At 43.6% G+C, this 24,566-nt stretch overlaps 1 protein-coding gene across 4 annotated transcripts in view; it reads left to right on the plus strand.

The window, feature by feature from the left end:
• The window catches only part of FANCC (FA complementation group C), a 275,430-nt gene that overhangs the window by 247,466 nt on the left and 3,398 nt on the right, over positions 1 to 24,566 (plus strand). For 2 of the 4 annotated variants that reach the window (XM_082401193.1, XM_082401194.1), the window contains 7 exons: positions 256 to 308; positions 1,626 to 1,725; positions 7,281 to 7,349; positions 8,986 to 9,061; positions 11,296 to 11,377; positions 16,057 to 16,237; positions 19,888 to 20,094. In XM_082401193.1, the coding sequence (XP_082257319.1) occupies positions 256 to 308; positions 1,626 to 1,725; positions 7,281 to 7,349; positions 8,986 to 9,061; positions 11,296 to 11,377; positions 16,057 to 16,237; positions 19,888 to 20,094 (768 nt within the window). The remainder of the gene's footprint in view (positions 1 to 255; positions 309 to 1,625; positions 1,726 to 7,280; positions 7,350 to 8,985; positions 9,062 to 11,295; positions 11,378 to 16,056; positions 16,238 to 19,887; positions 20,095 to 24,566) is intronic. The other 2 variants (XM_082401195.1, XM_082401196.1) reach the window with 1 other exon arrangement.

A 24,566-nucleotide genomic window follows, 5' to 3' on the forward strand; every position in this document is an offset into this window, starting at 1 on the left:
ATTGTTGAAAGTGTGGAATGTACAGAGTATAAAGAAGAAATAAAGGTTGTACATAATCCCCTTGCCCCAAGAGAACTACTGTTTGTATGTAGGGCTTTGGCTATGAACTGGTTCTTGTTTTTTTTTCTAACTCACAGGAATGTACCCATTTTCTAGACACCAGCAGTTCTAGACAACTCATTTGCCTGATAAGAGCAAGTCATTATTGATGAAATGCTTCTGATATTTTACTTTCTCATGATCTTTTCCTTACAGCCTGCAGCTGCCTGCCACCCTGCCATATTCAGAGTTGTTGATGAAATGTTCAGGTCAGTATTGTGCTGTTTCTGCTAGTAAATTGGTCTAAATATGTTCAGCTTCCAAATGCGAATAAAAACCTCTGTGGTAGTCTCTGGCTGTACCACGAGGGAATTAGTTTCTGCTTCCATCCCCTCCTGCTGAGCTTTTTGGTAAAACCCAAATGTCAATGTATATTTAAAAGCCAATGCCTAAAAATTAAGGTAGCTATCTTTTTTTAACCTTTTAAAATTATAATAATAATGGTAGAAAAGCAAAATTGCATTAGATTTACATCATTCAATATTCATGTAGAATTTTTCTCAACTCAGAATAAAGGGTAGTAGTGTTCTCCCTTCACCACATGAGGGCTGACCAATCTTTTTAAAGGATTTGAAAGCTAAGGAAAACCAAGAATAATAAATAAATGATGCCATTCTTAACAGAGCTCTTCTGAAAGGCAGAATCAACTATGCATGTTATCTTACAGCACACTAATTTTTATTCTGCAAATACCAGAACTTCTTGGTAAAGGCATTGGATTTACAATGATGAAAGATGAGGAGACCCCTGGACACTAGGTTGGGTTATGGCTGACAGTTAGTGGGGGGCCGGACTTGCCCACCCAGGGAGGGTTTCCAGCCTCTTTTCTGGGTGCTGGTAAAGCCAGGGTATCTACTCTCTTTATCCCATCCCCCTCACACTCAGCAAACAGAGGCCCCATGGCAGACAGCAGACACTGGGGAAAGGAATTTTTACAATAGCAAGTAATGCAGCACTTGGGTTGGTCTTGAAACATACCAACTTTAAGCTAAATGAGTATAGAAATAAGTCAGAATGCTGTTTTTAGTTTAAAGCTAGCAAAGTTTCAGTTGATTTTTTTGTTATTGTTTAAACAAACATAAAGAAAAGTTAGTTGTGTGAAAATGCATAGAAAACAAACCAGGAACATGCAGATTCTTCCACCACTTTGCTGGGTGGATTTGACTGAGCCATTTTAACCCCGGGGGCACCTCTTTCTCCACTTGCAAAAGCAAAAGTTCTGTGGATGTTGCATTTCTGGGCATACAGTGCGCAAATATTTGTAAAGAGCATTCCAGGCCCATGTGGAAGGGATATGAAGTGCTTAATAATTTAGAAAACAAGAAAGGGAGCTCTGCATGTTTGCAGTTTTAAAGAAAATCTTTAGAAAAGGGATTTCACGCAAGGACTGAAAACTGATGAGTTGAGATACTGTTGAAGCTTATGGCACAAAAAAATGTTTCCATTTTTCCCTTTTACATGTTCAGGTTCACGTGTTTGCCAGGTTAATCACTGAATGTGTTGTGATCTGGCTTTGCATTGCTCAGGTACGCACTCCTGGAAACTGATGGAGCCCTAGAAGTACTAGCCACTCTCCAAGTGTTTACACGATGCTTTGTAGAAGTTCTGGAAAAAGAAAACAAGCAGGTTCGTTATATTGCAGATATTATTCATTCCCCCAAAGAAAAAGAAGCTGTTAAGAGTATTTGATTAATCACCAGATGGGAGCAGTTTATTTTCAGTGATTTTGATAGACTGTTTTGTTCAAGAAGAAAGCTTCCAAATGAAAACCCCAGCAAAGGTAAAACCATTTTAATTGAAAGTAAATCAAGATGGTTCCTGTCCGTCCTGTGTCCTGGTACCCAGAAGCATTTATCTACTGCTGCGCAGAGAACTCTGCCATGCCAGCACGTGCCACCCCAGAGGGTGAACTTTCTGGGCCCTGTGTTGTATGCTGTTTGTCAAGCAGGACTCTGCCCCTCCCAGGCTAGAGAGAGGTATTCTGGAGTCTATATGGCATGTGCTAAGAAGGAAATGCCACTTATTACAAAGCAATACTGGACATTCTTAATTATTAGTTTCCATTCATATCAGAGACCTAAATGTGAATTGAGTTCCAGGGGAGAAAGGAGATAGAGTGACAAGGAAATATTTGAATAATTGTAGAGGAGGAGCTAGGAATGGCCATGATCAAGAGGTGTCAGTTGGACTCAGTAAGCAAGAAGCTGGACCTAGGGATCTGCAGGAGGACTTGCACTGGGGGGCCGTCAGCAGAGGCAGCTGATCGATCAGAGTGACCTGTGTAACAGGAACCTTTTCTACCAGAGAGCTTCTGTCTTTGGGCATTCTAACTGGCCTGTACTTCTGACGGCCACAGACCTAATGTCTGTGTGGTGCTTTGCCTGTTCAAGGGCCCAAGTCCACTGCAGTTTCCTGTGAGATGTCATGGTCCCTTGGTATGCTTTCTGCAGTTTGACTTAGGAGAGCACTGCTGTGATGCTTGGTTGTACTAAAATCCCATACACTCCTACGCCAAGAAACCTCTCAGGTTTTAGCAGAGGTTTCTGTTTTTTAAGGCAATGATAAATATTTATGATGCTTTTTTCCCATCTTTTCTTTCCCAAGGGAAGTTAGCTAGACTGTAGCAAACAGCATTATCAATGGTACCCAGCCTGGAATTCGGGAGGAGAGCTCTGCTGAAAGGCACTGGCTGGCCCTCACGCTTATTTTGAGGCATAACTATAAATATCTTTTATCTTCCCTGAATATTCTTAGTATTTCCAATTAGGAACTGACCTCTAGAAAACCTGTGCCTTTGACTCCTGGAACAGACCTAGGTTAGGGCGGAGGGCATTGGTGAAAGAAGTATTGCTCTGTACCGTTAGCTTGAGTCTATTTTCCTTACCAGCTTTTCCCCTGAGTTGCAGGGTTGGCCTTGGCACTTTAGATTTGGACTGGTTGAACTGTTCTTACAGTCACTTTTAAGTTAAAATAGTACCCTGCCCAGGCTACATGTGTTTGCTGGTGTGAGGGGCACAGATTGGGTTCTGGTGGAAGGCAGGGCAGGGATCCAAAAAGAAACAGGAATTCATTGCCCTCACCTGGGGTTCAGGATACAAGAGCAATAGCCTCTTAACTTTGCAAATGCCTTCATCCACATTTGTTATGTCATTTCTTTTCCTGGGGCTGTTCCTGATTGCCTGCCTTTCTAGTCGATGCCATTCTCATCATCAATCCCCTGCCTTCCTGAGTGCCCCTTTGTAGATTAATCATAATCCCTGATGCATGACATCCTTTGTCCTACTAGTTCCATGCATGGCCCTCTTTTCTTTCTGTTTTATTCATCCATCCACATATTCATTCTTAATAAATGAGTATCTACCAACCTGACGCCCAACAAGACCTGGCCCACTAGTAGCAACTTTCAGGTATCCACGTGCTCCTCCTCAATCCTGTCACTTTGACTTTCTCCCCTCAGGTAGCTGCTGTTTTGATTTTATGTTTATCATTCCTTTGCTTTTTCTGAAAGTAGTTTGGTCACGTGTATATGATTGCTAAACCATGTTTTCTTTACCTGTGACTGTTTTTGCACTTTATAAAACAAACAACAGATAAGAGTGGCACACCGTATGTAGCCTTTTGAGCCTTGTTCTTTCCAGCATCGCGCTACCAGGATTGCTCTGTGCTGTGCGTGGTCGTGGTCCTGGTGGGGATTGCTGTGTAGTGCTCTGCTGGGGAAGTGTACCACAATGTAGCTATCTTCCTGGTGGTGGGCTTTTGGATTATTTCCAGATTTTGTTTTCTTTCATAAACAGCGTTGCTCTGAACATTCTGGGGCATATACTTAGGACTGGAAGTGCTGGTTATTAGGAGTGCTTTGGCAGATACTGCCAAATTGTTCTCGTACATGCTTGTGCCAATTTACATTCCCCCCAGCAGTTTGTTTTTTTTTTTAGAATGATATCTCTTTTTTTTTTTTACATTTTTATTTTGATGTGGACCTTTTTTTTTTTTTTAATTTATTTATTTTGGCTGTGTTGGGTCTTCGTTTCTGTGCGTGGGCTTTCTCGAGTTGCGGTGAGCGGGGGTGCACGGGCCTCTCACCGTCGCGGCCTCTCTTGTTGCGGAGCACAGGCTCCAGACGCGCAGGCTCAGCAGTTGTGGCTCACGGGCCCAGTTGCTCCGCGGCAGGTGGGATCCTCCCAGACCAGGACTCGAACCCGTGTCCCCTGCATTGGCAGGCAGATTCTCCACCACTGCGCCACCAGGGAAGCCCCGATATGGAGCATTTTTAAAGTTTTTCATTGAATTTTTACAATATTGCTTCTGTTTTATGTTTTCATTTTTTGGCTGCGAGGCATGTGGCATCTTAGCTCCCCGAACAGGGATCGAAACCGGCACCCCCTGCATTGGAAGGTGAAGTGTTAACCATTGGACCGCCAGGGAAGTCCCTCCCCCCAGCAGTTTATGAGAAATCCCATTAATCCACATTCTTTCCCATTGTCAGAAATGTTTATCTTCAGTGCTTCTCATTCTCTTTTCATCCTTTCCTCTCACCCTTGTTTGGTTTGGAGAGCACAGTGCAGCTCCATCAATGTGCCCAGTCGGACTAGTAGGCAAAAACTTAAGGCTGTCATGACAAGCCTCTTTTCTGAGCTTGCATAACGAATGGCTCCAGTACAAACAGCAAATCAGTTCAGGTTCTGGTGCCAGTAGTGCAGAGTTTAATAATGTACTAGACTAAATCTCCCACAGATAAAAACTATAAACCCTGGGGAAAATATTTTTTTAAACTATTTGAAGGTGTACTGGAGAGCAACCCAAAAAGCAGATTAAAAGTGGAGGGGATTCAACCCTTGAAAAAGGAAACCACATTGGGTAATCTTCTAACTTTTCCATGAGGGCTCTCATGTAAGGGGTGGAAGGGGGGTTGAGTGGGTGGAGGGGTGAGGGGGTGGCCAGAACTCAAGGCACAATCTGATTGACTTGAGGTGTCAAAAGACAGAGCTGTGGGCTGCCAGAGGAACAAAAAATAGATGGGGCAAAAGAAACTAATATAAAAAGATAAACCCAAATATATCTACAAGTACATTAATTACAAAAACTAAGCGAAAATCAACTAAATATACTAGTAAAAAAGCAAATATGGGACTTCCCTGGTGGCGCAGTTGTTAAGAATCCACCTGCCAATGCAGGGGACACGGGTTCAAGCCCTGGTCCAGGAAGATCCCACACTCCGTGGAGCAGCTAAGCCCGTGCACCACTACTGAGCTGCATTCTAGGGACCGTGAGCCACAACTACTGAAGCCTGCGTGCCTAGAGTCGTGCTCTGCAGCAAGAGAAGCCACTGCAGTGAGAAGCCTGCGCACCACAAAGAAGAGTAGCCCCCACTCACCGCAACTAGAGAAAGCCCGTGCACAGCAACGAAGACCCAGCGCAGCCAAAAATAAATAAATAAATAAACAAATAAATAAGCAAATATGTCAGACTGGATGAAAAACCAAGACCCACTTGTTGTTTTCAAGAGACCCGTTCTAATTATAAAGACACAGATAAGTTAAAAGGAAGGAAAGGGATACGTAATGTAAATAATAAGCACAAGAAAGCTGGTATCACTCTACTAGCAGCAGATGGATTAGGTTTCAAGATAAGGAGTATGACCAGACAAAAAGAGATACATTTTATAATTATGCAATAGTTCATCGGGAGAAATGCCAATTACAAATGGATATATGCCTAATAACAGAGTTCTGAAATACACAAAGCAAAAACTGACAGAAGTAAAAAGAGAAATAGACAAATCTACAGTCACACATAAAACACTTGGAAGTAAATTTTTAAAAAGGTGTATCAGTTTTCCTGGAACTTCCCTGATGGCACAGTGGTTAAGAATCCACCTGCCAATGCAGGGGGACACAGGTTCGATCCCTGGTCCAGGAAGATCCCACATGCCATGGAGCAACTAAGCCCGTGCGCAACAACTACTGAGCCTGTGCTCTAGAGCCCACAAGCCACAACTACTGAGCCCGCGTGCCACAACTACTGAAGCCCGCACGCCTAGAGCCCGTGCTTCTCAACAAGAGAAGCCACTGCAATGAGAAGCCCGTGCACCAAAACAAAGAATAGCCCCCGCTCGCCGCAACTAGAGAAAGCCCTCACGCAGCAATGAAGACCCAGTGCAGCCATAAATAAATAAATAAATAAATTTATTAAAGAAAAAAAAAGGTGTATAAGACTTCCACTTGGAAAACTATAAAACACTGGTGAGACAAACTAAAGAAAACTTAAACATATAAAGAGAGAAACCATATTCATGAATTGTTGAGATGCCTGGTTCAGTGTAATCCTAGTTAAAATCCCAACATGATTTTCAAAACAGAAACTGACAGGCTTATTCTAAAACTTATATGAAAATGCAGAAGACCTACAGTAGCCAGAACAATTTTGAAAAAACAAGAGAAAAAAAAAAATTCAGACTTCCATATTCTTATGGGAAGCAGAGGGGCAATGGTCCACCTTCTGTAACTGCTTCAAGGCTGAGTAGGGGCCTGTCAGGAAGTAAAAAATCTCTGGATGCCTGATCTAGGGGCCCCAGGGGCAGGACAGCTCCTTGTTTTAAGTTGGTATGGGCTGGAATCCTCGCATAGCCATCATCTTGATGTGGAACTGTTGTAACAGTTTCCATAGCCTTTCCATGAATCTCCTTGATGATGAAGCACTTTTTGTAACAGCATCAGAGTACAAAAATATCTGTAAGTGACAAAAGACTTAAAAGGCATGGTTAAACATGCGATTACATTCAATTTAACATACGAAATAATCCTCATTAAATATTTCTCTTTGAGATACCTCAGGGGCCTTCGAAGGTATCCCAAAGTTAGCTGGAAATCAAAAGAACTTTAATTAAAATTTGATATTTTGGGAAGTTTGTCAAAAAGTTTTAAAATACTTGATCAAATAAGACCATAGGTCACTGTGAGACAATACTTATTCCTTAACCAAAGTGACAATAAAAGATTTCAAAGGCAAAAAAAAACAAAAACAAAACAGAGGATTCAAACTACCTGATTTCAAGACTTTAAGCTATAGTAATCAAGACCAAGACAGTGAGGTATTGGCAAAAGGATAGATCAGTGGAACAGAATAGTGTCTAGAAATAGATCCATACATATATTAATATGTAGTCAACTGATTTTTGACAGAGATGCCAGGAAAATCAATGGGGAAAGGAAAGTTTTCAACAAACGGCACTGAAACAAGTGGATATCCAGGTAGGAAAAAATGAACCTCTACCTCACAAACACAAAAATTAATTTGAGATTGATCATAGACTTCAAAATAAATGCTAAAGCCATAAAGCTCCTAGAAGAAAATGAAGAGAATATCTTTTTTGACATTGGGATAATCTAAGATTTCTTAGAAGAAATGCAGAAAAGCACTAACAATATGAGAAAAATGGATAAATTAGACTTCATCAGAATTTAAAACTTCTGGTGTTTGTAGACATCCTTAAGAAAATGAGAAAGCAATCCACCAGCAGGTAAAAAATATTCTCAATACATATATCTGACAGGGAACTTGTATCCAGAATATATAAAGATCTCTTACAACTCAAGAACATAAGAAACAACTCAGTTTTAAAAATGGACAAAAGACTTGAATACACACTTCAAAAAATATGTGTAAGTTGGCAGTAAACACATCAGGAAAATGAATAGTAAAGTCATAATAAGGTAATATTTCACACCCACTAATATTGCTAAACTTAATAAGATTGACAATACCAAAAGTTGACAAGTATGTGGAGCAACTGAAATTCTCATAAATTGTGATGGGAGTGTGAAGTGGTACAACCACTTTGAAAAATTACATGGCAGTTTCATATAAAGTTAAAGAAGCATCTACTCTATGACCTACTAATTCCATTCCTATGGTATTTACCCAAGAGAAATGATAGCACATATCCACAAAAAGACATAAATGTGAATGTTAACTGCAGCTTTATTCATAACAGCCCCAAACTGGAAACAACCCAAGTGCCCATCAATGGGAGAATAAATAAACAGATTATGGCATATTCATACAATGACTACTTCAGAGCAATTTTTAAAAAAATGAACTCCGCATACACAATAACATGGATGAGTTGCAAAAGAACATGTTGAGCCAAAGAAGCCAGACACAAAAAAATACATCCTCTTATGATTCTATTTGTGTGAAATTCAAGAAAATACAAAACTACTCTCTCTTGTTGAAATAAAATATTGGTTGCCGGGATGGGGTGGAGGGATTGACTATAACAGCCACAAGGGAACTTTCTGGGGTGATCAAAATGTTCTGTGTCTTGATTGGAGTGATGGTCACATTGGATTTACACATTTACCAAAAGTCATCAAATTGTACCCTTAAAGCCCTTGCACTTAACTGCTTATAGATTTTACCTCAACTTTGTACAAAAGTACTTCACAACTTCTGTGCCTTCTGAGGGTATAGATAGGATAGCGCTTTGGCCCTCAAAGTATTGTGAGCACCGTTGTTTTATGCTTTTTTGATTATAAAAAAACCATCTCGCAACTGCCTGCCTTGGAAACTCTCACTTAACTAGAAGATTTATGTGTATAATTGAGTTCATGTGAGGTGAAGAACTGATATAAAGACATCAGGAGTATAACTATTTTTCTTAAGTCCTAGAAGGTGACTTTAAAAAGGTTTAATTTTTTGGAACATATTTACAAGATTATTAGGAGAATCTTTTTTTTTTTTTTTTTTGATAAGCGTGCAAGGAAACATTCTGACCACATAAAGTAGAGGGTCTTTTTTGGGCAGAGGATGCAAGATTTTGTATTTTCTTAACACCCTTTCCAATGCTAATGTTCAAATGGTTTTGAATTTTTGATTCTATTGTAGCTGAAGTTTGCATTCAAGACCTACTTTCCTTATGCTTCTCCGTCTCTTGTCATGGTGCTACTCCAACACCCAAAAGGTATGTGAAGGTTGATTCTGCCCATATTAAAATAACTTCTGGGAATACACTGATTAAATTATAACTGTTTCCTCCCAGTTCCTTATCTGTAAAGGGAATTGGTCATTGCTAACATCCTTTAAGCTCTCAGGGTCTCACATTCTGTGGATTTTGATGTGAGAATTTGCTTGACTTCCCAGTTACCATCATTTACCAAAAGAAAGAAAAAAGAACAAAATGGCCTCTAGTTGGGTTTTGATAGTCTGTTCTGGATAACACAAGGCCTCTGCTTGTGCCAGCCAGATCTACCTGGATGCCAGGAACAGGCTAAGACTTGGCTGATTTGGAATAAAACAGTATGTTTATTCGTATTTCATTCTTTCTACTCTGTGCCCCCTGTTTCAAAAGAAAAGATAAAATGATGAATGAAGCCGAGAAGTTTAGTGGAAATTTCTCCTAACCAAGCCAAGAGAAGCCTTTTGAAAGAATTCAGTAAGTGTATTAGACCACAGCCCTCTCTGATTTCATTTACCAGCCTTCCAGAGGCCATATCCAGTTGGGGAAGTGATGATTCTGCCCTGATTCCACTGATGTTGATCTGTTAACATGCCTGTGAGCTCCTGTTTAGGAAACATTTCAGAAATAGAGAATATAGACATCCTTCCCGTCTAAAGCCTGAAATCTGAAGCAGAGGCAACACTGACACAAGACAGACTCTGTGCCTTAGAAAAAGGCATTCATCTGACCATGGAAGGAAAGAGGAGAGAAAAGAGTAAAAGAATCCATAATATTTCCTTTTTATGCCGCTTTTTTCCCTGGCTTTTTCCTGAGACTTGAGTAAGTAAATTCATTTGAGGAAAGTATGATTCGAGGTTTCAGAGCATTTTACAAAATCAAAATTCCTCTTCCTTGTTCTAAAAGATTAGGTTCTCACCCAAAGTGACCCACTTGATGCTGTCCTCTCAGATGCTAGAGGTGGAGGTGGTGACGGGCCTGGTGGGATCTCTAGTCAACAGTTTTGTGGAACTTAACCTGTGGGGACACAACGGGAAAACTTTAATAACAAGACAGAAAAGTCAGTAATTCACTTTCCAGGGCCACGTCTCACAGCCTAAGTCAGATCAACAAAGCCTAAGGTCAACCTATGTGAGCAGCTGAATGAGCTCCAGGAAAAGTATTGGGGTTGTTATTTTTTAAATTTGGAAATCTATAAACAAAAGACTACCTCTGCTAGTTTCTAGAACAGTTTTCTGCATATTACATTTGGAAAAATAATGTTACATTCACAAATTGAAGTGTTTTTTAACAGTAGAATCTTCTATTCATCAGAAATTGATTTTGTGCCCACTGTAAAGTCTTGTAGGCATAAAAGATGGGTCACTTATGAGCCCTGACTATCCAGGAGCTACAAGTAAAGGAGACATAAAATACATACCTAAACAACTAATAAAAAGAAGAAAACAAGAATGCCTTCAAAGCCTGCAAATCAAGAGTTATGGGAGTTCAGAAGAGGGAGAGAGATAATTTATGATTCTTTAACATTTGTGGGGTAGTAGTGGTTATTGTATCACTTACATTATCTTTCTCGTGTATTTAATTACAGAACCTATCACTACATGGAAATGTGGTAACCTTTTTCAGATGTTGTTTAGAACTACAGATACATACATGCTCAGAAGTGTTTAAGACCATGGGAAAATTGTGAAACCAGAAAAACTAAAGAAAAGACATTTGTCTGTATGATACCCATGTATTTTTTTCTGACCTTTTTTTTTAAAAAAACTATACACCTGAAATCTTATTCTAAATTCATCACAATCGTAGAAAAACAGTTGGGCAGCCCATTCCTAATTCCTTGTTGATTATTTTATTATAATCTCCATGTATGTTGAAATCACAGATTACTAGTGATAGAGGAGGGGGTAGGTGAGTAGAAAAGAAAAAAACCTGGGGCATCTTCCACATAACGTTTGTAAACCCTACAGTGGGCTGCCTGTGCAGTCTCTGTCCACTCCCATGTACCCGAGTTAAAGAGCCTTAGCTCTTTAGCCCTGTGTAACACTGACACGTCTTTCTTCGCAGGCCAGAGACATAGATTCTGGCTGGGATCAGCATGAGAGCAGTGGTACGGATTCCGTGGACCAGGAAAATTAAGGCCTTTCCTCCAAAAGCCCTCTTCTGGTCTTAGCTGTAGATGATTCCTAATAGGTTTGACTTTTCTTCAGCTCCTCTCTGATGGCTCTCTCCACCCACAGATATCCCACAGGGACTTTGGCACCAGGCACTGAAACATATCTCTGAAATGCTCAAAGAAGTAGTTGAAGACCAAACTCATGGGTAAGCAAACACTGATGGCTCGTAGGTCTGTTTCACACGCGTTTGCTCTGTATCCTTATCTTCCCTTTGAGCAGGCCTGACGGGAAGGCATTACAAGCATACCTCAGAGATATTGTAGGCTTCGTTCCAGACCACAGCAATAAAGTGAGTCACACGACTTTTTTGGTTTTCCAGTGCATATAGAAGTTATGTTTATACTATCCTGTAGTCTATTTAGTGTTCAATATCATTATGTCTAAAAAAACACAATGCACATATCTTAATTTAAAAATACTTTATTACTAAAACTGGCTAACCATTGTCCGAGCCTTCAGTGAGTCATAATCTTTTTGCTGGTGGAGGATGTTGCCTCAATGTTGATGCTGCTGACTGATCATGGTGGTGGTTGCTGTAGGTTGGGGTGGCTGTGGAAGTTTCTTAAAATAAGACGATATGAAGTTTGTCACATCAGTTGACTCTTCCTTTCACAAATGATTTCTCTGTAGCATGCAGTGCTGTTTGATAGCATTTTACCCACAGCAGAACTACTTTCAAAACTGGAGTCATTCCTTTCAGACCCTGTCACTGCTTCATCAACTAAGTTTATGTAATACTCTAAATCCTGTGTTGTCATTTCAACAGTCTCACAGCAGCTTCATCAGGAGTAGGTTTCGTCTCAAGAAACTGCTTTCTTTGTTCATCCATAAGAAGCAACTCCTCGTCCATTAAAATTTTATCATGAGATTGCAGCAATTCAGTCACATCTTCAGGCTCCACTTCTAACTCTAGTTCTCTTGCTGTTTCTGCCACATCTGCAGTTACTTCCTCCACTGAAGTCTTGAACCCCTCAAAGTCGTCCATGAGGATTGGAATCAACTTCTTCCAAACTCCTGTTAATGTTGATATTTTGACCTCTTCCCATGAGTCACAAATGTGCTTAATGGCATCTAGAATGGTGAATCGTTTCCAGAAGATTTTCAGTTTACTTTGCCCAGATCCCTCAGAGGAATGTATTTCTTAAATAGTAAGAGTTGAAAGTCGAAATGACTCTTTGATTCATGGGCTGCAGAATGGCTGTTGTGTTAGCAGGCATGAAAACAACATTAATCTCACTGTACATCTCCATCAGAGCTCTTGGGTGACCAGGTGCATTGTCAATGAGCAGTAATATTTTGAAAGGAATTTTTTTTTCTGAGCAGAATATCTCAGCGGTGGGCGTAAAATATTCAGTAAAACATATTATAAACAGATGTGCTGTCATCCAGCCTTTGTTGTTCTATTAATAGAGCACAGGCACAGTAGATTTTTAAAAGGGCCCTAAGATTTTCAGAATGGTAAATAAGAATTGACTTCAACCTAAAGTCACCAACTACATTTGTCCCTAACAAGAGAGTTGGTCTGTCCTTTGAAGCTTTGAAGCCAGGCATTGACTTCTCCTCTCTAGCTATGAAAGTCCTAGATGGCATCTTCTTCCAATATAAAGCTATTTCGTCTACATTGAAAATCTTTTGTTTAATGTATCCACCTTCATTAATTATCTTGCTAGATCTTCCAGATAACTTGCTGCAGCTTCTACACCAGCACTTGCTGCTTCACCTTTCACTTTTACGTATGGAGACAGTTTCTTTCCTTATACCTCATGAGCCAGCCTGTGCTAGCTTCAGACTTTTCTTCTGTAGCTTCCTTACCTCTCTCAGCCCTCATAGAATTGAAGAGAGTTAGGGCCTTGCTCTGGACTAGGCTTTGGCATAAGAGAATGTTGTGGCTTGTTTGATCTTCTATCCAGACCACTACAACTTTCTTCATATCAGCAATGACTGTTTTGCTTTCTTATCATTCATGTGTTCACTGTAGTAGCACTTTTAATTCCCTTCAAGAACATTTCCTTTGCATTCACACCTTGGCTAACTGTTTGGTGCAAGAAGCTTAGCTTTCAGCGCATCTCAGCTTTAGACGTGCCTTCCTCACTAAGCTTTATAATTTCTAGCTTCTGATTTAAAGCAAGAGACATGCCACTCTTCCTTTCACTTGAACAGTTAGAGGCCATTGTAGGGTTATTAACTGGCCTAATTTCAATATTGTTGTGTCTCCTATGGAGGCCCAAGGAGAAGGAGAGAAAGCGGACAATTGGTAGAGCAGTCAGAACACACACATTTATCGATTAAGTTCATCATCGTATATTGGCAGAGTTCATGGCACCCCAGAACAATTACAATAGTAACAAGGAACATCACTGATCACAGATCACCATGACAAATATAATGGAAAAGTTTGAAATATTGTGAGAATCACCAAAATGTACACAGAGACAGGAAGCGAGCAAATGCTGTTGGAAAAATGAAGCCAATAGACTTGCTGGACGCAGGGTTGCCACGACCTTCAGTCTGTGAAAAAACACAATTATCTGTGAAGTGCAGTAGAATGAGGTATGGCTGTATTGGTCTGTTTCCATCCCCAAACAGGTAAGCACACTGCTGAGTAAGAAGTGGAGGAAGCACTTCGAGCAGCTCAGAATAAATAGGCTGCATGTGTAAATACCTGGCACAGAAACTGTTCTGAGTAATGGCTAGTGTTAGGCTTTGAAATGTACAAGCATAACAATAAAAAGAATAGACCTTAGGAAAAAAGCCGTGCTCACATGCTGCAAACCCTGGCCTGCAGAACGAGAAGGGCACCTCTCTGGGCCCTTCGGTCTTCTCTACCTCTCTAGGGAAGGAAATTCTAAACTTCTCCTGCACAGTAGGATGAAATGTTTCTTTTCCTCCTCTTTGTAATAAATATTTGTCTAAAATTAGAAAATCCATTCTAACATAAAGTAATTTCTAACATTATGATATTAGGTACCCTCTTATATGTGTTATTTCCCTAGAAGCATTCACATTTAGGCTTTGCTAAGTTCTTTGTAACATAGTACCCTTCGGCTTCCTCTTAACTTCCTTGCTTTTAGAGTATACATATTTTATTCATTGTCTATACTAGCCTACTAATACTGTCTTTATTTGTTGCCACTTTTCCTTCTTGAAATTCTCTATGATCTCATTACTGAGCCATCACATATTATGGCTGGTGCTCTTCTGTTTATCATCACTGATGCAGGTTTGGGTGCCAGCTACTCACTTACACAGCCTCTCTCCCCGACCCTGCCCCCGAACTCTTACCAGTAGAGGAGACAGACAGAACTGTCAGCCAAGTGGGGATCAGAGGATTGGCCATATTAACGACCTGCCATACCCTGGCAGCCCCATACACACCCCTTCTGGTTGTCTCTGTTGAAGAGCAGGGCCTAGACCCCAAACCTCTTGGGGATCCTGCCTAACCCAGATCTGCCTCAACTAGGCTTCAGGGCCACCTGCGGGGAGGGGTCTGTGAGCAGCTTTAGGCACCTTCTCAGCCAGCCCCATGGGACTGCATCGCACAGTCAGCTGCTAGAGGAAGAGAGGCAGAATGACCAGGCCTTGAGCCGTGATCCAGGAGGGATGCCCATGTGGGAGCAGCGAGCATGGGGGAGCCCTTGCTCAGCTCACTCGTCCGTGAGGCCTGCAGGAAGGAGACCCCGTGGAGCTGGCTCCTTGCTTCTGAGACAACCCAGCCCACCGCTCATGTGGCCCCTGGAGCATCAGCTCTCCCTCCTGTGGGGACAAGGGAGTAAGACTCATGCTCCTCCTCCTCCCTTTTCTGTCACTGTTTTGCAAGCTAGATTTCAGAACATTTAATCACTTGTTTTCGGGGAGGACTTGAACAGGAGGAAAGCAGTGACTAGGAGAGGTGGGGACAGTGCTGGCTTGGGGATTCCAGGGGCCAAGCAGAGGACCACGCACCCAGATCCAGCAAAGACGGAACACTGCGGAGGGGGCTCAGAGCTTTCCTGTTCTAGGAGCTTCCCCAGTTCAGAAGGAAAGTTCTGCTCTACGTTAATCTCAGGCCAGTCCTGCTCCATTTCTCCCAGGGGAGATGTTAAACTGCTAGGACTGTCACTATGCAAAATTAGTGGGTCCTTACCTTAAGAAGAGTCTACCCTTTATTGCAACTCCCGGTTCCCTGTGTGACAAAAGGATAGCTTCACAAAAGCTTTAACTTTTCAGCATTGATGTATACTTGATGACAGGAAAGAGTACAATATACAGCTCATTAAAAATTCATAATTGCCAAAATACTGACCAGAATCTTTTGTCTTGTGAGAAAATGAATAGCACGTGTTTCGGCCTGCGTCCCTTCTCTGGTCTCCATCTGGACCCCAGGGAGCCCCCTTGTTTCTTGCTCGGGGCTACCTGGGTGGCCGCCTGGTGGCTGAGGGGCCGCACCCTGCGCAGCAGCCCAGCTGTGGAGGCCACGCAGAAGGCAGAGCGGTGGGCCTGCAGGTTCTCATCTTGCATCGTTCTCGATGATACGGGCCAAAACCTTCCTTTCTCGAAGGCCTGTGCTCACTCAAGGTCCCTGGATGACCTTGATTTAAAGATTTAAATGTCTGAGGTCCTCAGGGCACATGAGGCTTTGAGAGGCATGCCATTGAAAGTCCTGTGACAGGTTCAGGGCGGCGTTGTGAGCTCTTTTTCTGAGGCTAACTCGTATTCCTTGCAAGTTGTACTTCAGTGGATAAGAACAATTGAAGCCAACCATTCACAAACATTAAGTTGCTTTAAGAACCTAAAGGAAAAAGAAATCAAGTTGCCCGGCTGCCATGTGTTTTGGTTCTGTTCCAGGTCCTACGGAGGCCCCTTTGAGAGCTGGTTTTTGTTCGTTCACTTTGGAGGATGGGCTGATATGGCGGCTGAGCAGTTACTGACGTCGGAAGCTGAGGCTGAAGCTCCAGAGGCCCTGCTGTGGCTCCTGGCTTTCAGCTGCGGTCCAGGCGCTGGGCGTCAGCAGAGAGCACAGACCATGGTGGGTGGCCAGGCCTATGGTGTGCGGCCTCAGGATCAGTCTCTCAGGGGCTGGAAGGGGCCCTGCAGTGGGTTTGGCTCTCACTGACCCCCAGGCACCTCAGCAGGTACATGCAGACATCCGCGCGGACGAGCGAGTGGGAGCTGGGCCTGTGGTCGAGGTGTTTTCCTGCCCTCAGGAGTGGACTGGAGGCCAGGCGCCGCCTGCTGTCCTGGGAGGCACCGAGGCGATGAGGTGCAGCCCTTCCATCCCTGGGCCATTCTACGTCTTCTTGGTCACGGCCGCGCTGCCGTGCTCCACAGGCGCGCCTGGCCCTGGGGCCGCTCCCTCCAGGGGGTGCCGTGCAGGGTGTGACCGCCCTGCTGAGGAGCGCCGTCCTCCTCCTCATCAGTGGCCTGGCCCTGTCCGCTTCCGCCTTGACTCAACTCCCTTCTTGGATCAGTCAGTAGGTCCTCACAGTCCCGGCTTTGTGTAGAACTCTTAAAACAGTAATCACATGATATTAACCACTTCGCTTCTGAAAAAGGACTTGGTCATTTCCTAAATAACAGAGCAGCAAAGTACAGGAGTGGCTAACTGTCTGTGGCAAAGACAGTTGTTGTTATTTTGTGTGGAATGTAATAATTACAGGAGCAATGTTTTGATTAAAGGCATTTGCGCCTTCCTTGCAAACATCTATTTGCTGGTTTTTAAAAGTTCAACTGCCAGCACTTTTTGCTGATTTTAATAATTAAACGGAGCAGGTTTCTTTATGTAGAGAGCAGTGCTCCTATTTGCTTGATGTTTTCTGTTTGAAAAAAACAGAGACTAGTTCAGATATGGCTGTATATTTTACTTGTTTAAAAGCATGTTATATGGCAGGAGAAAGAAAAGAGTTGGGATTTTAAAAAGTTGAAATTTGGTGATGATTTTGGATCAAAAATAGAATATTTTTGTTTTAGAAATTAACATGTATTTCAGAATTGCTATCTGATTAAAAAGAAAGCCTATTTTTTTCCCTTTTAAAATATCACATTAAACTAATTATAATTAAAGAGAATCCTAATTTTTCATTATCTTAATTTTAATAATAATTAAAAAGTATGAAGCACTAATGATTTCTGAAGCCTTTTTATATACACTTTATATTTGATTCTGTATAAGCTAAATTGGTAGGTTATATGTTAAATTCCAAATCGATCGTAGAAGCTGACAGATTACTTTTGAAGTGTAGAGAAATAAATTGTCCAGTAAGGTTTATTTTCTAGAGAGTTCTGCATTGGCCTATCTTTCTACTAGTTAAGTTGGTCTTCTTTTTTTTTTTTTTAAATAAAACTTACGCCTAGTTCTTACTCAGGGGGTGCTTTGGCAGCCTGGATAAAAACAGATGAGCTCACTCAGAGTAGTTTAGTGCCCGTATGTCTGTTTCCTTCCTCTTCCTTCTCGGTGCTCAGCCTGAGGCACCGGTTTGTGCAGCATCCGGGGAGCAAATGGGGCCCAGTTTTCCTAGTTTAACTAGTAGTGCATACTTCTCGCTCTCCTGACCTTTGATGGTCTGTTGGATGACTTGACAAACTGTGAACTGTCTTTGAAAGCATGATTCTTATAAGATTCGACTGAGCTTGACGATATCTGTGCCTTTGCCTTGAAAGGCATAATTACCGGTACTAGACCGTGCGCAGCAGCGTTCTGTGACTGGAACCGTCACCCCTGCTGGGCATCCTTGAGGTTCGGGATTGGGAGGGGGTGCCTGGGACGCGTACGGCCTGCTCAGAGACCCACTCCACTCTGCAGAGCATGTTCTCTGCCAGCCGGTGTTCATCTTCTTTTGCTAACTTTGAATTAAATCATGATAAAAAACAAAAACTGTCTATGTTTGTATACTCTTAAGAAAGAATCAGGTGAGGGTTCCTACTCTTTAACCCCGTCATTCTACTTCTAGGAGTTATCCTAAGGAAGTAGTTAGAGAGCCATATAAAGATTTATGTACGAGATCATTGCAGCATTGTTTGTAACTGCAATAACTGAAAATGGCCTACATTTTCAATAGTAAGGATATCGGCTAAATAAACTGTGGTGTATTACAACCACAGAATAGCATTCTACCATGAAAAATCATGTTATCAAAGAAGAACATGTGCTATAGATAATGATAAATTGCTTATAGTGAACTGTGAAAACTCTAGAATACCTTGTGTATAGTGAGTGCTGTGTTCACGATGCATAGAAAAAAGATGATAAGGATGTAAACCTCACTTTCAACGAGTCTCTTTGGATAGTGGAGTTATAGTCATTTTGATTTTTTTTCTTTTTACTTTTTTGTTCAAATGTTTTACAGTGAGCATATATAAATTTTCATAATGCAGGACAAAAATTAATACTTAGAAAAGAAAGTTTATATTTTTCTCCTGAAAAGATTTTTAGAAAGCATTAAAGTTTTGGGCATGTGAGGAAGGTATTTGAAGGGAAAGACGGCCTGGAGTGAAAGAGAAAGGAAGAAGACAAGCCTCAGGGAATAATGGATGAGAGGAGAAAATCAAATGCCAGTCAGGAAGAAAATGGATACAGAGGCATTGCTTCCTAAGCCCTGACATTTTTGCAGACCTACCTAGACGCAGGACGGCCGTGGGACCCCGTAGACGCTGTCAGACGAGGGCAGGCTGGTCCCAGCACGAGAAGAGGGGGTGAGGGACGCTGCCCTCCTGCATGGAAGGGCCCTGGAGTGCAGTTTCTCACGGTCTTGCCTTGTGGTTGGAATCGCTCACACAGCACTGCTAGTGTACTGGAGCTTATGACAGACTTCATTGAATGAAGCCTTAACTTCCAGGGAAAAAAACGACTCACACAAAATCCATAAAATTGGTCATGGGAATTTTCAGAGTAGGCCTAAGTATTCTTTTGAAAATGAGGGAACATAGCTGTTCATGAGTTCCATGTGGCACTTTGGATCTACAGCTTTCAGTTTTTACTGTTTTCCAAGTCACAACCTGATGTACCATTCTTATAGCAAACAGAAATCTCAGCATGAAATAAATATTTTTTATGCAAAAACAACCCACAGACCTATAACAGCCACTATTGTTATGTGGATTCCACAGACTTGTGACCTCTGCTTGAGCTTTAAACATGTATGAACAGTGTCCCAGTGTCTAAACCAAACCAGTGTGGTGTGTGTGTGTGTGTGTGTGTGTGTGTGTGTGTGTGCAACACACGCGCTTCCTCCCCGCCGAAGGTGGCAGAAAGGCAAACCTCATTCTTATCAGCACGTTGGCTCCGCGGAGGTCCGAGCACTGGGCTTTAATTGACCTGTGGCTGTGATAGTGAGCAAGTCTTCAAGGAGCCTTTTGTTCTTTTTCCCACAATATAAAAATCTGACTACATTCTGCTGAGGACTTTTCTCCATTTCCTTTCATACAAAAAAAGGTCGATTCCTGGCACGATGCCCTGGCTGCTTAGTGAGCAGGACGAAAGAAAGTCAAGAAGTTTCCATTACGCCCATTTGGGTTTGTGTGGAGCAGTGTGTAAACTCTGACATGGTCCGCCCCATCTGCCCTCCCTCGGGCGCCAGTCCTCTCCTGTTTCTGGGGGTTGCTTCAAAGAACTGAGTCATCCTACAACCTGCGTGTCCCGACTCTTCCCTAATCTCTTCCCTTTGAAATTATACTTCCCAGGTGGAGGTGAAGGCAGTGCTCAGCTGCCTCATGAAGCTGCTCAGGAGTCCAACCCTCTCGGCCAGGGATCTGCAGGCAGCAGCTGGAGAGGGCGGAGAGGGAGCTCCCAGACCGCCTGCCTGTCAGCAGCTGATCAGGCGCCTCCTCCTGAACTTCCTGCTCTGGGCTCCCGGAGGCCACGCGATTGCCCGGGAAGTCATCACGCTCGTAAGTCTCCCCTTTTCTGGCATCCTGGTCCTCATTCTCATCCCAGGGAAAAGGTGGGTTATCACCCAAGGACCCAGCTTTTGAAGAGTGTGAGTACCAAGATGCTGTCCAAACGCGGCTGGACAGGCCGGGAGGGGACAGCTGGGCCAGACCCAGAGCCCGCCCTATGTGACACCTGCGTGGCACAGGAGAGGGAAGGGAGGCTCAGACAAGAGAGGGGACTTCTCCCAGGTCACACAGCGCACTGCCAGGGCCCACGGTGAAGGCTCATCTCCTGTCTCCCCAGGCTGTCGTCTTTCGGTTACAGTTCATGACTCTCCTCCTCATGAAGAGAAACAAGACTTCAGTGAGAATGTGGTCACTGCAGTGGCTCAAAGAATTTCATTTGTTAATTTAAAAAAAAGTTTGCTAATTACAAAGAGCTCCTTGTGGAAGCCCAGCTGACATGAGGGGTTCTTTACGGTCCAAGTCAAACGTGAGCACCGCTTATGGCATGGGACTTAGCAATGATTTCTTGAATAATGACACTAAAAGCACAGGCAACAAAAGAAAACATACATTGGATTTCATCAAAATAAAAACCTTTGCAAATCAAAGGACACTATCTAGAAGGTGAAAAGACAGATCTTGAAATGGGAGAAAAATTTCGAATTTATACTTGGAAGTATTTGGAAATCACGTATCTGATAGGGGTTTAATGTTTAGTGTTTAGATTATAAAAGGAATTCGTACAGCTCAACAACAGTAAAACAACCCAGTTCAAAAACTGGCAATGAATTTAGACATCTCTCCAAAGAAGATGTACAAATGGCCAATAACCATATGAATAAAATGTTCAACATCATTAGCTCTTAGGGAAATGCAATCAAAACCACAATAAGGTACCGCTCCATACCCACGAGGACATATACTATAAACCAAGCCAAACAAAATGGAAAACAAGTCTTGGTAAGGACATGGAGAAATTGAACACTTGCACCTTTCCAGTTGGCAATGTTAAAATGGTGCAGCCACTGTGGAAAACAGTTTGGTGGCTTCTCAGAAATTTAAAGATAGGATCAGCATATGATCCAGCAATTCTACTTCTGCGTATGTACCCAGAGGAATTGAAAGCAAGGACTCAAACAGATACTTGTTCATGCCTGTTCATAGCAGTGTTGTTCATAATAGCCAAAAGATAGAAACAACCCAGATAGATACTCATCAACAGATGAATGGATAAACCAAATATGGCCTATACATACAATGGAATATTATTCAGCCTTAAAAATGAATGGGGACTTCCCTGGTGGTCCAGTGGTTGAGAATCCGTCTTGCAATTCGGGGGACACCGGTTCGATCCCTGGTCGGGGATCTAAGATCCCACATGCCGCGGGGCAACTAAGCCTGCGTGCCACAACTAGAGATAAGCCCGCACACCGCAACGAAGATCCCGCGTGCCGCAATTAAGACCTGATGCAGCCAAAAAATAAAGAAATAAATATTTTTAAAATCCCAAAAAACGAATGAATGACACATACTACAACATGGATGAACTTTGAGGGCATTATGCTAAATGAAATAAGCCAGACACAAAAGGACAAATATTGTATGATTCCATTTATATGAGGTACCTAGAATAAGTAAATTCATAGAGACAGAAAGTAGAATAGAGGTTATTAGGGGCTGGGGAGTGGTGCAGAGTTCCTGTTTGGGATAATGAAAAAGTTTTGGAAATGGATAGTAGTGGTGGTTGTACAGCATTGTGAATGTACTTGATGCCACTGAATTGTACATATAAAAATGGTTAAAATAGCAAATTTTATGTTATGAGCTCATCTCAAAAAAAAAAAAAACACAACGTGCTGGTTCTTGGAGTTAGGTTTTTTTCTGTTTTTGTTTTTACTTTTTATTGTCATATAAGGTATATACAGAAAGGTATAGCTTGATGAATTTTTGCAAACCAAAAATACCCATGCAGCCAGCAACCAAATCAAGAAAGGAATGTTCGCAGTACCCAGAGGCCCCCTCCCGCCCCCCTCCAGGGCAGGCTCTGTTTGAATGTGAACACGAAGAAAGTCCCAGTGACCAGTGGGACTGCCAAGAACCTCAGTAACCAGTGCCCACAAGGTTCTCCTTGGTTCTAGGAGAACAACGTGTGCGGGGTGGGCAGAGCACGCAGCCAGCCTGTCAGTCCGCCCTCTCGGGCTCAGACAGACAGAAGACCTCCCAGAGCCTGGGTGTGGCCGAGAGCAGAGGAGGACTTGCTTGTCACCTGCTGGGTACCATCTCCTCAGGGCCCGCCCTAGCACAGTGATCTATCACGTGCTTTTATAAAATGCACATCTCACTTACCTCCAAATCCGTTTGGGGTGGGGACCTCCATAGGTGAGAGTTAAATAATGTCCTCATATCTGTAGAACTTGGTATCAACCAACTTTTTCTCTGGCCAAGTGTAAATTATAATAGTCACTTTTCGGCCACTGCCTCAGCCAGGTGATCAAGGTCAGCATCAGCAGGGAAAGGTCATGTTGATATGAAGTGATGAACATGGCACTTTACTTCTGTGGCCTTCCTAACCCAAACCGATAACACCAGTCTAATTATGAAAAAACAGTTGACAGAAACCCCAGTTGAAGGACATTTGACAAAAATACCTGACCAGTCCTCCTTAAGACTGTCAAGGTCATCAAAAACAGGATAATCTGAGAAACTGTCACAGCCAAGAAGAGCCTAAGGAGGGATGATGACTAAATGTAATGTGGTGTCTTGGGTGGAATCCTGGAACAGAAGAAGGACATTAGGGAAAAACTGAGGAAATCAGAATAAAAAGTCTCACCTAAAGATGAGGTTGATAAAACATATTCATATCGGTTCATTAATTCTGACAAATGTACTATACTAATGTAAGATGTTAACAGGAAAACTGAGTGTAGGGGATATGGGATTTCTCTGTTTTCTTTTGGGTCAAACTATAAATCTAAAACTGTTCTAAAATTGCAAGTTATTTTTAAAGTCAAAGGCAGACACTTCTGAATCGTGCAAGTGCTGGTGGCATTTTTGTTGCCTGACCTCTGACTTCCTGCCCAGGCCCTGGACGCCTGTGGGAGGGGCCTCAGCCCGTGGAGCCAGCTCAGGCCCGGCTGCCCCGCCTCCCTGAGCCTGCACCCTCCTGCTCGTCTGCTGTCCTGTCACCCTGGGAGTGGAGAGCAGGCCAAGGAGACCACGGCCGGCCCAGCACGTAGGGTGTGAGAGAACGTAACCCAGAGAAAGCTCCTCGGAGACACGCAGGTCTCTGCTTCTGTATTCCAATCACGTTTCCCTCCATCCCGGGGAGACGGTCCAGGTTCACAGTGGACCGCCCTCAGGTCTCACCCACAGACTGGCTGCTGGGGCTCGAAGCTGGGTCGTGTCACCAGGCTCGGGGTGGCCGCCGATGCTGGAGCCCCGTCGCCACAGAACAGCTCACGTCGGCGCTGCCGGTCGGCACCTGAGCCTGGGGCAACGCGGAAGACCCCGGCGCCTTCGTTCACGTTCAGAAGTCAGCTCAGCTGCCAAAAAGATTAACTAAAGGAGGAAGCTCGGTGTTTTCTCCTCCTGCACCGGCTCCTTAGGAGGTGGGCGCTGGCCTCCCGGGCACCTCGGAGCCCGTCACAGCTGAGAGCGCCTCCTGGGCGCTGTCCTTGCAGATGTTCAGAAACTGTTTTAACTAACAACATACCGGCCTTCCTAACTCGAAGGCTTCCTGCAGCGGCCACACAGTTGGTTGAAGGGTGCCCGGCAGAGCAGCTGCAGACAGGACGGGTGGACGGCAGCCCCTCGTGGGCTTCTCGGTGCCTCCCCCTGCGAGCAGCCTGGGAAGAGCCCTGGCCAGCTCTGCTTGGCCAGGAGCAGGTGGACGGCCTTTCTCTTTCAGGGGCTTTGGCATCACCACCCTCAGGACCCTAGCCGTGGCCTGGCTTTGATGTGAACTCAGAGAGGCGGGAGCAGGGCCAGCTTCTGGGCCCGGGTCCTGGTCTCGGCCCTCTTGTCTTGCCCTCAGCTCTGGAGAGCCGTGCTCGCTCTAGGCTGCGTGTCTGAGCCCTGCCTCTTTGCGGCCTTCGATCCTCCTCTGAGCTGCCCCTTGTGCCATCGGCTCACCTTCCTCCTTCCTCCTCTCATGGCCTCACACCCCAACCTCGGCCACAGCACGCTCCCCCACTTCCTCAGGCTCCCGCGCGGGCCCCAGGGCTCAGCTTTTGAGTCTCCACTGAATCCCTTCGTCAGAACCCCTGCCCTTCCTGCCCCTTGTTCTGCTTCTCTGCCCCTGCTCCTGGTTTAGCATCTCCACTCTCTCCTCTCCTGAGCCTCTATGACGAGCATGAGGCACGAGCAGCCGGGCTGGTGCCTGGATTCCTCCCGCCCCCGAGGCTCATCCTCTCCTGCCCCTCGTCCTGCCCTGAGTTCACGTTTCTCTCTCCCTCTCCTTCTGTCTTCTGTTGCTGGACCACAGC

This window comes from Balaenoptera borealis, assembly GCF_965194805.1.
Source record: "Balaenoptera borealis genome assembly, chromosome: 8".
Lineage (NCBI taxonomy): Eukaryota > Metazoa > Chordata > Mammalia > Artiodactyla > Balaenopteridae > Balaenoptera > Balaenoptera borealis.